Genomic DNA, 12,827 nt, shown 5'->3' with positions numbered 1-12,827 from the left:
CTGTTTATTCTATTTAAGAGAAAGATTATAATGTAGGGAGACATTCTTGTTACTTATTGTTGGAAGTTTGCTGTTTATTCTATTTAAGAGAAAGATTATAATGTAGGGAGATATTCTTGTTACTTATTGTTGGAAGTTTGCTGTTTATTCTATTTAAGAGAAAGATTATAATGTAGGGAGACATTCTTGTTACTTATTGTTGGAAGTTTGCTGTTTATTCTATTTAAGAGAAAGATTATAATGTAGGGAGATATTCTTGTTACTTATTGTTGGAAGTTTGCTGTTTATTCTATTTAAGAGAAAGATTATAATGTAGGGAGACATTCTTGTTACTTATTGTTGGAAGTTTGCTGTTTATTCTATTTAAGAGAAAGATTATAATGTAGGGAGATATTCTTGTTACTTATTGTTGGAAGTCTGCTGTTTATTCTATTTAAGAGAAAGATTATACTGTAGGGAGATATTCCTGTTACTTATTGTTGGAAGTTTGCTGTTTATTCTATTTAAGAGAAAGATTATAATGTAGGGAGATATTCTTGTTACTTATTGTTGGAAGTTTGCTGTTTATTCTATTTAAGAGAAAGATTATAATGTAGGGAGACATTCTTGTTACTTATTGTTGGAAGTTTGCTGTTTATTCTATTTAAGAGAAAGATTATAATGTAGGGAGACATTCTTGTTACTTATTGTTGGAAGTTTGCTGTTTATTCTATTTAAGAGAAAGATTATAATGTAGGGAGATATTCTTGTTACTTATTGTTGGAAGTTTGCTGTTTATTCTATTTAAGAGAAAGATTATAATGTAGGGAGACATTCTTGTTACTTATTGTTGGAAGTTTGCTGTTTATTCTATTTAAGAGAAAGATTATAATGTAGGGAGATATTCTTGTTACTTATTGTTGGAAGTTTGCTGTTTATTCTATTTAAGAGAAAGATTATACTGTAGGGAGATATTCCTGTTACTTATTGTTGGAAGTTTGCTGTTTATTCTATTTAAGAGAAAGATTATAATGTAGGGAGATATTCTTGTTACTTATTGTTGGAAGTTTGCTGTTTATTCTATTTAAGAGAAAGATTATAATGTAGGGAGACATTCTTGTTACTTATTGTTGGAAGTTTGCTGTTTATTCTATTTAAGAGAAAGATTATAATGTAGGGAGACATTCTTGTTACTTATTGTTGGAAGTTTGCTGTTTATTCTATTTAAGATAAAGATTATAATTAAAGGGAATATACTTGTTATTAATTGTTGAAGGTTTGCTGTTAATACTATTTAAGAGCTAATTATAATAAAGGGAGGTATTGTAATTTTTGGATCTTTTCTTTTTTGAATTCATTTGGTTTTCAAAGTTTCCTTACTTAAACACTGGTGTAGTGAGGCATCGCCACATCTCTTCAAAGTGCTACCGATTTTAACATAGGGATGAGCAATCTGGGCATAAAGTAATCTCTGGAAAACATTAATATAATTTACAAAATTCAAATTAAGAATTTAGTTAGTTATAAACTGATTAGCCATTTAACAGTTTTTTATATCAATACTTACAAGGGCCTCATCCTTGTTTTGCTTCAGTTTCCAAGCCTTAACTGGATCGGGGTCATAATTCTTCTTCTTCAATTCCTCTACCATTACTTTCTTCTTTTTGTTCTCAATAACAAGTACTCCATCACACTTCTCCAAAATGAATCTAAATTAAAAAGATATTATAGTGATTTTATTTCAAGTTCGCACTGGTTTTTCGTATATATTATGTCAATGAAATGTGATAGTTTACAGAATGCACTTACAGGACAGTTTTTATCTAAACTCACAAAAGGTTTTTAATTATCCCTTGCCAGAATGAGAAGCAGCATAGCCAACTGGTCACCTACGTTATGTAGTGCACAACAAAATTTTCGAAAGCCAAGGTTGGTGGTTCAGAACTTTGGTTGCTACTAGTGAATTCAGTGGGACTGTGGATTGCAGCATACACTAATACTGTAATTGGGACCTTCAAATATCCAGTACACAAAACATAGAAGAGATGAAAATATGCAAAATATTAAAAATAATTGAAGAAATATCCAGCCAAAAAATACATATAATACACAAGATCAGAATAATATCATGCAGTATCACAAAATATACAAAATTATGGAATATGAAACCAATATTTTTTAGATTTTCTGTGCCATAACTCTAGCATATTTAGAGAGTAATGGATAACATGTAATGCATGTTTTTAAAAATACTATTTTTTATAAACCTCTTGAACTTTATTGCAAAATGGATGCATTTGATTTCCTTCTCCCTCTACATTTGTTTGTACTTTAATACAAACACAGTTCTTAACTGGAAATTTATCTGCAATATATGTCCACTTATAGAGGAATCGGCATCCAAATAGCTGCGAATATATTGAATAAGCAGTTGCAGACAGCCTAAAAGGGGTGGTCCTCCAGCTTGGGGGTTGGGCAAACAACTAACAACCCATCATTGTAGAAAAACAGCTTGTTACGAAACCACAACATAAGCCTCAAAATAGGACTGATTCTTTGGCATGATTCAAATATCTTGGAGCAACAAACAAATATAAATGACACTTGGGAGGAAATTAAGCGCAAAATAAACATGGAAAATGTCTGTTATTATTGGTTGAGAAGCTTCTGTCATCCAGTCTGCTCTCAAAAAACCTAAAAGTAAGAATTTATAAAACAGTTATATTACCGGTTGTTCTGCATGGTTGTGAAACTTGCACTCTCACTTTGAGAGAGTAACAGAGACTAAGAGTGCTTAGGAAAATATTTGGATCTAAGAGGGATGAAGTTACAGGAGAATGGAGAAAGTTACACAATGTAGAACTGCACGCATTGTATTCTTCACCTGACATAATTACTAACTTATGGCTTTTAAGAAAACCAAAGTTCATTGCCGCCCTCACATAAGCCCACCATCAGTCCCTATCCTGTGCAAGATTAATCCAGTTCACCCGACATAATTAGGAATATTAAATCCAGACGTTTGAGATGGGTAGGGCATATCACACATATGGGTGAATCCAGAAATGCATATAGAGTGTTAGTTGGGAGGCCATAAGGAAAAAGATCTTTGGAGAGGCCAAGACGTAGATGGAAGGATAATATTAAAATGGATTTGAGGGAGGTGGAATATGATGGTAGAGACTGGATTAATCTTGCTCAGGATAGGGACTGATGGTGGGCTTATGTGAGGGCAGCAATGAACCTGCGGGTTCCTTAAAAGCCATTTGTAAGTATATATGTGTCCACTTACACAAATGATCTACAAAAGAAATAATACAGTGAAACCTGTTCAAATCGGAACCTGAATAATCCGGAATCCTGTCTATTTTGGAACAATTTTATTGGTCCCGGCGAAATTCGTATGTATTATGTGTAATTTTTCCTGAATAAAACGGAAACTGTCCAACGCAGAAATGGAAACTCTCTGCTACTGTTCAAAACGGAAACAATATTTTGGACACACTATATTTTGTAACTATATTTTGAAACACCGTGTAATTTCAAGGAATATACGAAATATGTAGGTCACTATGATAAAAACAAGTTTTCTTTGCAAAATTCTAGAGGGTACGAGGGTGTGTTGGCCTGTCGGTCATAATTTTTATTACCCTGTTGACTAGGCAGACGAGTCCCTTCAAAGATTTTCAATGCTTCATACCCGTATACTGTTATAGCTAAACAGAACGCAAGTGTAGTGATTTCCAGGTAAAAAAAAAAAAAAAAAAAAAAAAAAAAGACGTTGCATAAAATGTGGCATTAACATTAAGTGATGAAGTAAAAGTTATCGAGATAAAGGAAAATTAGAAACAAAGTCTGTGTGAAATAATATTGAAGTACAGTTGTGGAAAACTCAGGTGTGACACTTTAAAAAATAAAGATCATAATGAGTGAGTGGCGTGCGGCCAATATTGGTGACACAAAAGGAACCAGAAAGCAACTGTTTATGTGGAAATAAATGAACTGTTGTGGGAGTGGGTTCTTCATGACCTTTCAAAGAACAAGCCAATTTCTGGATCTATCCTGCAAAGCAAGCTATTGAACTGGGAAAGAAATTACATAAACCAGAATTCAAGGCTTCTAATAGATGACTCCTAGTCCAGTTAATTAATAATGTGCAGTGATATGCAGTACAGTATTAGAGTATAGTGTTAGATATTAAATAGAATGAGATTAGTAAACTTCAGTAATGTTTAATGACTAATGAGTGAGTTACGATAATATTTATACAGAAAATGAGATTTTAACAAGATGATTCACCAATGTAATAAGTGACAGAAAGCTGATTTAATGTGATGAGTGTTAAATGGAATATTTTGTACTTCGTGCAGTTTGCGGTATGCCATTTTGTTTTTCATGTATATGAACAAAATATTCCATTTTAATGTCACACCTGAATAATACGGAAACCTGTCCACAACGGAAAAAAAAATTAGGACCATGTCACTTCCGTCTTGAACAGGTTTCACTGTATTTATATCAAAGCAATGCGTATATCAATACATTTTACATTTCTCTACGTTTATACTCATTCAAACTACTCCAGAATTAGGCCTCTAATCCGAACAGAAATTGTGTGCTATATACCTGTCACTTTGACTCTCTTGAAGATAAATTTGTGCTATAATAAAATGAAACAACGAAATAAGTCCTTAACAGTGATATGTAAGCATCAGACAATTTATTTACCTTGCTTGGTTGCTCAGCTTACATGATTCAGCCTGCAGCATTCCCACCAAATAATCTTTTCTTTTTCCATAGTATGTAAGCCGAAGCTTGAAAAACTCTTTCAGGATTGGCTCCACAGAGTCAAACTTCCTCATACAGCAGCTTTCATCAAAAACACACTGGAATCAATTTCATCCATCAGACAAGAGAACAAGTATGGAAGTAACATTAGTAAAGCATATTATTAATTCTAGTTCTCCCGGCTCTGCTGACAAGCTGCAGGTGCGGTCCTCCATTCATACTCGGGGTTCAATGGGTGATGTTACCGCCAACACATAAAAAATGGTGTCCATTTTAAAACGGTCATAATACCACTCAATTTGCAGAACTCAACAAAATGGGGAAAGAAGTTACATTGCAATGCATTCCCTCCTATATCGGAATAGAAGGTAATGAATAAGGAGCGGATTCCTATGTAACTAAATATTCTTTTTGTGTGAGATGGTGCGTATTTGCTTGTTTTCCGCATAGAACCAATACGCGGTAAGTGTGAAATACCACATTCAGTATTCCCAACGTAACACACATAACAATTTCCCTCTTCTTACCGCTTAAGCGCGACATTCATTTCACTGCTTTAGGCTTTTAACGTATTATTTTTAGAGACGTTTAACATAGTAATAATTATAAATTGGAAACTTACCACTGCAATTTCACCTAAATTGCAATGTTAATTATTGTTTTTAAATATTTGCAAAAATTAAGTAAAGTCTACTACTCCACGAAACTTATTGCATTCCTGATACAAGTAACATTGAGGAAGCCGTGAAAAAATCAACAAGATCTCAGATGCCGATGTTATTACTGCAATATGTTATATAAATAATATTGTTAAAATATTAAAATGAAAAATAAATCATTACATAACCTTACAGTTTGTTTCAAGTTTGCATTTATAGACTGGGGGGGAAAAAAAAAAGACAGACGTATATCACAGCCTGCTGGAGTATAGTAAACACAGAAAACATTTTACAGCAACAATGTTGAAGAAAGATATTTTGGTTTTTCGAAGTTGCCATCATTAAACAGAAACCAACATGGAGATTTCATTGCAACTAATTAGAAATTCGTCTTTCAGGTAATGTAATAAACGATCTTCGCACAAAATAATGTACGATACACAAGTGGTATGTTTGTTTTCATGTTCTCGGAAATTAAAAAAGCTCAACTACGTTTAGCTTTTTCAATCTTTCCCTCGAACATGAAAACGTCAACATACCGCTCTTGTAACGTATATTACTATTGCGTGTGATAAAACACAATTAACAAAGTTAAAAATTCCGAACATGAAGTTTAAAACTCGAATTTTACTTCACATAAAAACACATACTTTCACAAAAAAATTATGTAAATACATATTTTCAGAAAATCTATTATAAACACATAAATCTTTGAGTTTTTTTACTTAAATAATTTTTTACAAGAACTTTTAAATATTTTAAAACTTAGAAGTATGTTATCTTTTTAAGAATTCTTGGTTGCTTCGTGTTTCTAAGCGCTGTGTGGTGTATCCATGATCCTTTTTTTGTAATAGTATCGCCTCAAGTTCTGAGAACTGCTAGGCAGCATATCAGTGTTATTATTAGAGAATAAATTAACATGGACAAGGAGGAGAGATCTTGCAACACATAATTAGGAATGTTTATTGTTGCCGAAGATAATTTCATTCCATGCTTTGTTTGTGAAACACAACAGATAAGAGCTCGGGTATGAACATTATTTAATTTAAACAAATCTCTCGCCTCTCACTCACGTCCATCATGTAAGGCAACATATCTTGTTGTGATTCCCTGTTATCGGGCTTCGTCAAACGATATCCTTCAAGATATACTGAAAGATGGTTATTTAAAAAACGATTTGGCTTTCCTATTAGCAAATCTAAGCTTTTTGTGTGACACCATAAAAAAACTCGAAACATACAAAAACCTCTTGTCTGAAACAGGGAGGTGCGTGTCATGGAAATTAAACTAGACTCGCTACCAGGTTCAGAAGCACAATTACCAAGGGAGAAATTCCAGAATGTGTTTGGGAAAAACAGGGGATATAAAAAAAAAAGTAAAGTTGCTCATGTATTGGAGGATGTGCCTGTAGGTGAAATTGACGGTGTTAGTGTTTGTGACATTCCTCTCTTTAAATATGCTCGTCTGACGTCCTGTGATGTGAAAAGATCGTTTTCACAGTATAAGTCGTTGTTCAGAGATAATCGGCATGCATTTCTCAACGGACCAGTTATTATTACCGGTTCAAGAAATAAATTGTTTATGCTATCTTTTCTTTGAACGAGATGGCAGTACGAAAATTTCGCAAAATTTTGCTAGCGTAGCACAGACAACAACTTATACAGTCGCCATGACAGCCATCGATCCTGCCAGCAGTTTTGTTCCTTATTTCACTGCAACGTGACGTCATTGATGCCACCGGACCGGTGAGATTCGGAATACGCTGATTGGCTTTGTCTTAGACTTGAGAATAAATATGTGATTCTGATTTCAAATAATATCTCATAATTGTTTATTCTTTACCATAAACAATTAATTTCCTGATAAAATGACTCATACCGAGTACAAACAAAATCCAATCAAGAGTTTCAAAGATATCATAGTACACAGACAGATGGCAGTATTAGAGATATTCAAATGTATTTCTGTACAAATAACTTAAAATCTCTAATGAGAAAATAAACAACAAACAATGGCTTCTTAAAGAAAGCTGACATTTAGCTACAATCAAGAATCCTGCAGTAATTTTAAACAGTAACATACCATTGATGACAACGAGATTGTTGTTTGGAGTTTGAAGAATTTATGCAGCCCTTCTTCTTCAGCTACTCTCAGCTTCTCAGAATTCATTGTTACAATAAATTTAACTGTTGTGTCAGTATTGTATTCTTTGTAATCACTGCAAAAAAAAAAAATGTGAGTCATAAAACTAGTTCATTTCATAGATGATGAACAAAGACTTCGGAATTGAATTCTGCTAGTCTGACAGCTGAATTCCATTTCACAGGTAGGGGCACAATTAAGCAGAATTTATTATGCCCGAACAGGATAATGAAACAAGAAAATTTTCATAACACAGAACACTATGGGGTTAGCTGGCAGCCATCATTATGGAAAATAGAAAATGTACATAGATAATAAATAGGCAATGACAGTTTTGGTAGACACATACAACACTACTCAAACTATTTTTTTGAAAGATGGGACATGACAGTTAAGCGGCCGGACTTGGAACTACAGTGCCATGTTGCCAATATAGACTACCACGTTGTCAGCTGATGGAAGGTAGCAACTGTCGTTAAGATGGCTGACGTTAAAACATTCATTGACAATTGACGTGAAAGTAAGAAAACAATACAAAAATCGACAGAGAATCGAAGATGAAATGTACCAATGCTAACATTGTGTGCACAATAAGGCCCGATTATATAAACCATTTAATCTTAGATCAGAGGTTAAATTGATCCTCGTTCTAGCTGAACTTGGAATTTTGTGTTGTATAAAGTCTAATCTGAGATTAATTTGTCTTAAACTAAAGTCAACTTTGACTGAAGAAATTTCTCCAATTAAGTTAGATAATCCAAGTTCAGTTATTTCTTTTCTGTTTGAAATATAAGAGTGACATTGTGCAAATAAAATATCCATTATTATTATTATTAATATTAATAGATATGATAGGTACATTTATATATATTTATTTCTGCTACCGACTTCTAAATACTTCTGATTGACTTGATCAATGCTTTACAGATTAATTGCTGAAAGATTCTTTTATGTTTAAAACAACTTTGTGTGGCAAAGTATAACCAAGTTTACTATCTTGCCTTCTAGAATTTTCAGTCTCTCAATCAAGTTCTAACCTATGATAGTGTGGACTAGGCAAATATAGTAACAATGCTACTGAGGATGACGAATTCGTTAACTTTCAGATGACAGATTTCAAAGCTCGATTATGAATAATTTCACCTTGGAGTCATAAGCATTTGAATATAATGATAATAATACAAATATGGAGATAATTTTCCCTCTTGAAGGTTTTGTCTGGCATTAATTTCGCTACAACTTTAAATACTTTAAAATTTGAGCACACCTGATGGAAGATGGAGTCTTTTCATTGACTCCATGCAACATGGGTTCCAAAACTGACTCTTTATAGGCTTGAGTCCATGTTCCAATGGGCAACTCAGTTATCTCTACTTTATTTTCACCAATAACAGCAATCTCTCCATAGATGATGTATCTCTTATCGACAAGGGGTTCCACTGCACCTCTGAAGTTCTTCCACCATGGAACCTGAAAATTATTTATAACAGATGCTGTATGAAATATTCCCATATCTAACACGAGGTTTAATGAATGAAAATATTAAATTTCCTGAAAGTGTCAATCTACTTAAGGGTAGACCGATGTGAAATTTCAATTTCCTAAACTATTCTAGGTAGATCTCTGAAATTTTGTAGTTATCCTGCTGCATATAAATAGTCTCTGTACAAAGTTTCATCTCATGTGGTGCAGAAATGTATGAATTATTAACTATTAACAATTTTGTAATTTTGAATTGTGTAAATTTGGGTTTTCAAAAATTGCTACTCCTCCCACAAATTCAAATATTTTGGCCTGGAATTTTGTCTACAGACTTGACAGATCCTCCGGAGGTCTAAGGAGGCTCAGTCTCCCCTCCCCAAATAAAAAAACCGGGGAAAGAAGGGGGGGGGGAAGCTTTTTAATGCCTTGAAGTGCCTGTTGAAGAAAATGTGTGATCTTTGAAACATTTTTAAACAAGTGAAAGTGTAGTTTTAGAACATACTCTTTTATAAACTAGAACTTTCGATAATCGAAGTTTTGTAACTTTTATTTGGAGCGTGTCCGATAGCTCCAACCATTTTCACATCTCACAAGGAGAGGACACGCTCTGTATATCACCGAATGGAATAAGATTGTGTGAGATGAAAGTACAAGACGTACTGTTTAAAGTCATACCTGGTATGGGTGGCCAATGACTCCTCGTTTTGAAAATATTGGCTATTGTTTGTGACATACTTCCGTTAGGTGCTTAATAGTGAAGCATTATACTGTGTAACAGCATAGCCCACATGGTTTGATGCTGAGTTGTTATCCAGACAACCTAAGTTCGAATCTTAACTGGTCCTATATTTTTTTTTCTTTTAATAATGATTAATAGTGTGATCACAGTAATCTACTTACATATATCATATTTCTCAATGTATTGAACACTTCATCATGTTTTAAACAAATTATAATTAACTAACATTGTATTGTAAAGGATAAACAATGAAATATTACTCATGTAGGCAGGTAAGATGTGTCACTGGTGTCTGTTCTGTTTCTGTAGCAGCTATTCCACTTCATTTTGTACCTGTTTCATTATGATGTTATAAAAACACACAAAACATACATATTTCCTGCACCATGCACAGCAAATGAAAGAAGATTGTCCCCAGTCACACAGAGAGACAGATAATCTGATTTTATTTACTTTTAGGCTTTTTGCTCATTTGTAAAAACGTAAAAATTTTTTAGAAAAAACCTTGCATTATTAAGAGGGATTCGGCATTGTTTGCTTAGTGGTATGGCAATAAGTTTCGAGGGTATTAAATAGATTATTTTCACACGCCTGGACTTGAACAGCGCAGTACCGCACGCACTGGCCGAGAGCTGAAGATAAGTGAGCGCTGGGCGTCATTTTACTCCTGTGTTTATGAAAACTTGTGATAAAGCTAGCACATCTATGCACTACTAGAAGAAACATCACGTGTTTGTCTCCTAGCCTTGCTTGTCTCGGCTAGCTCCCGTCTCACAGTCAGCTGGTTAGTTCACGAGCATACTATTTATTTTCTTTATTTGATATTTTCAATACTTTCTTATCACATATCATCAGTAAAAAATATGTGTTTATTTGTACTTTCAATGCGGAATCTAACCATATATTTTTAAAATATTTTTTCGGTGGCAAAGATGTCTTAATGAGGAAAAATCTAAATTTCTCCATTTCCATAAAAAGTAAGAAAATCTGTTTATATGTCAATATAAATTTTAATTTCTCAGCATCAAAATAAACCATGGTTTTGATCATTGGGTGAAAGGGTTTCGGAGCTACAACAGTTTAAAGTTGCTAATTTTATGAAAATACGATAAATTTAAATATTTTTAATTTAAACAGTATGAAGTTCTGATGCCTCAAACTTTGCACAAAGCATTGTATCACAGTTCTCAACGTACAAAAAAAGTTTCATTGTATTTAAAAATTGTAAGGTCAATTTTCTCTATATTTCGGTCGATTTGAGATAGAATAGCTCACATGCACATAATCGCTTACAACAAATACTTATTCAAACTAAACGCAAAATTAATTTGCAAATACAAAACAGAACAATAAATGTTACTTACTTACTTACAAATGGCTTTTAAGGAACCCGAAGGTTCATTGCCGCCCTCACATAAGCCCGCCAGCGGTCCCTATCCTGTGCAAGATTAATCCAGTCTCTATCATCATACCCCACCTCCCTCAAATCCATTTTAATATTATCCTCCCATCTACGTCTCGGCCTCCCTAAAGGTCTTTTTCCCTCCGGTCTCCCAACTAACACTCTATATGCATTTCTGGATTCGCCCATACGTGCTACATGCCCTGCCCATCTCAAACGTCTCGATTTTATGTTCCTAATTATGTCAGGTGAAGAATACAATGCGTGCAGTTCTGTGTTGTGTAACTTTCTCCATTCTCCTGTAACTTCATCTCGCTTAGCCCCAAATATTTTCCTTAGCACCTTATTCTCAAACACCCTGAACCTATGTTCCTCTCTCAGAGTGAGAGTCCAAGTTTCACAACCATACAGAACAACCGGTAATATAACTGTTTTATAAATTCTAACTTTCAGATTTTTGGACAGCAGACTGGATGATAAGAGCTTCTCAACCGAATAATAACACGCATTTCCCATATTTATTCTGCGTTTAATTTCCTCCCGAGTGTCATTTATATTTGTTACTGTTGCTCCAAGATATTTGAATTTTTCCACCTCTTCGAAGGATAAATCTCCAATTTTTATATTTCCATTTCGGAACAATAAATGTATTAGAAGAAAATATGGTCTCACCATTTGCTGTGGCTCTTCATCATCCAACATTCGCAAGAGGTTCTGAACAATTTCCCGGGGATTGTAGTTTGGAATCTTGGTCATCCAACCTGTACCAATGCCTTCAGCACCATTCACTAGAATCATCGGAAGGATTGGAATGTACCACAAAGGTTCAATTTTCTGGTTGTCATCATACTGGTGCTTCAGAAGTGGATCATCATGTGGATGGAATATGAATCTTGTAAGCGGACTGTAAGAAGAGAGAACAATTATTATTATTATAAAGAGAAAAATTTATAACATACATTCAAATATATTTTTAATGAGTGGTGCAATTTCTTTTTCTTTTTTTTTTTTCAAATTACCTTTTCTTTTGTACGGACAAGAAAATACCAGGGAGAGTCAAAAAGTAACCTTAATAATTGTTTTATAAAATTAAATATGTACAATAAGACTACAAACACGTCATCACTTTTCAACATAGCCCCACTATGTTCAATGCAAGTGTTCCTTTTATACTATTTGAAAAGTTATGAAGTGTTTGTAGTCTTATTGTACATATTCAATTAATAAAACAATTATTAAGGTTACTTTCAGACCCTTCCTCGTGTTAGTAAAGGAAAAAGGGACAATTTAAAAAGAACTGTATTCCAATGGATACCATCCCATTGTGGAATCCTGGAAACGAGACTGCGGATGCTTTAGCAAAGAAGGGCAGCACTGCTACTTACAGACCTGTTACTAAATCTACGTATTACTCTGTGAAAAGATTTATTAAATCCACATACTTAGACTTCAACAAACAAACTTTGATAACACAATCCCAAGGGAAGAAATGGAACTCTCTGCATCATAATCCACAGTTAATTCCCGATTTACCACGAAAATCGTCTGCAGCTGCATTTAGATTGGCAACAGGCCATGATTGTTTGGCCAAACACCTGCATAGAATTGGAATATATCAGTCCCCTAACTGCCCATT

At 33.9% G+C, this 12,827-nt stretch overlaps 1 protein-coding gene across 2 annotated transcripts in view; it reads right to left on the bottom strand.

The window, feature by feature from the left end:
* Window positions 1-12,827, bottom strand: part of Top2 (topoisomerase 2) — a 100,622-nt gene that overhangs the window by 40,819 nt on the left and 46,976 nt on the right. For both annotated transcript variants that reach the window (XM_069831960.1, XM_069831961.1), the window contains exons 15-19: window positions 11,864-12,095; window positions 8,836-9,038; window positions 7,509-7,644; window positions 4,708-4,865; window positions 1,547-1,688 (exon numbers count right to left, since the gene is read on the bottom strand). In XM_069831960.1, the coding sequence (XP_069688061.1) occupies window positions 1,547-1,688; window positions 4,708-4,865; window positions 7,509-7,644; window positions 8,836-9,038; window positions 11,864-12,095 (871 nt within the window). The remainder of the gene's footprint in view (window positions 1-1,546; window positions 1,689-4,707; window positions 4,866-7,508; window positions 7,645-8,835; window positions 9,039-11,863; window positions 12,096-12,827) is intronic.

This window comes from Periplaneta americana, chromosome 7, assembly GCF_040183065.1.
Source record: "Periplaneta americana isolate PAMFEO1 chromosome 7, P.americana_PAMFEO1_priV1, whole genome shotgun sequence".
Lineage (NCBI taxonomy): Eukaryota > Metazoa > Arthropoda > Insecta > Blattodea > Blattidae > Periplaneta > Periplaneta americana.
Note: the sequence above shows the minus strand (reverse complement) of the source record. Positions and strands in the feature narration are given on the sequence as shown.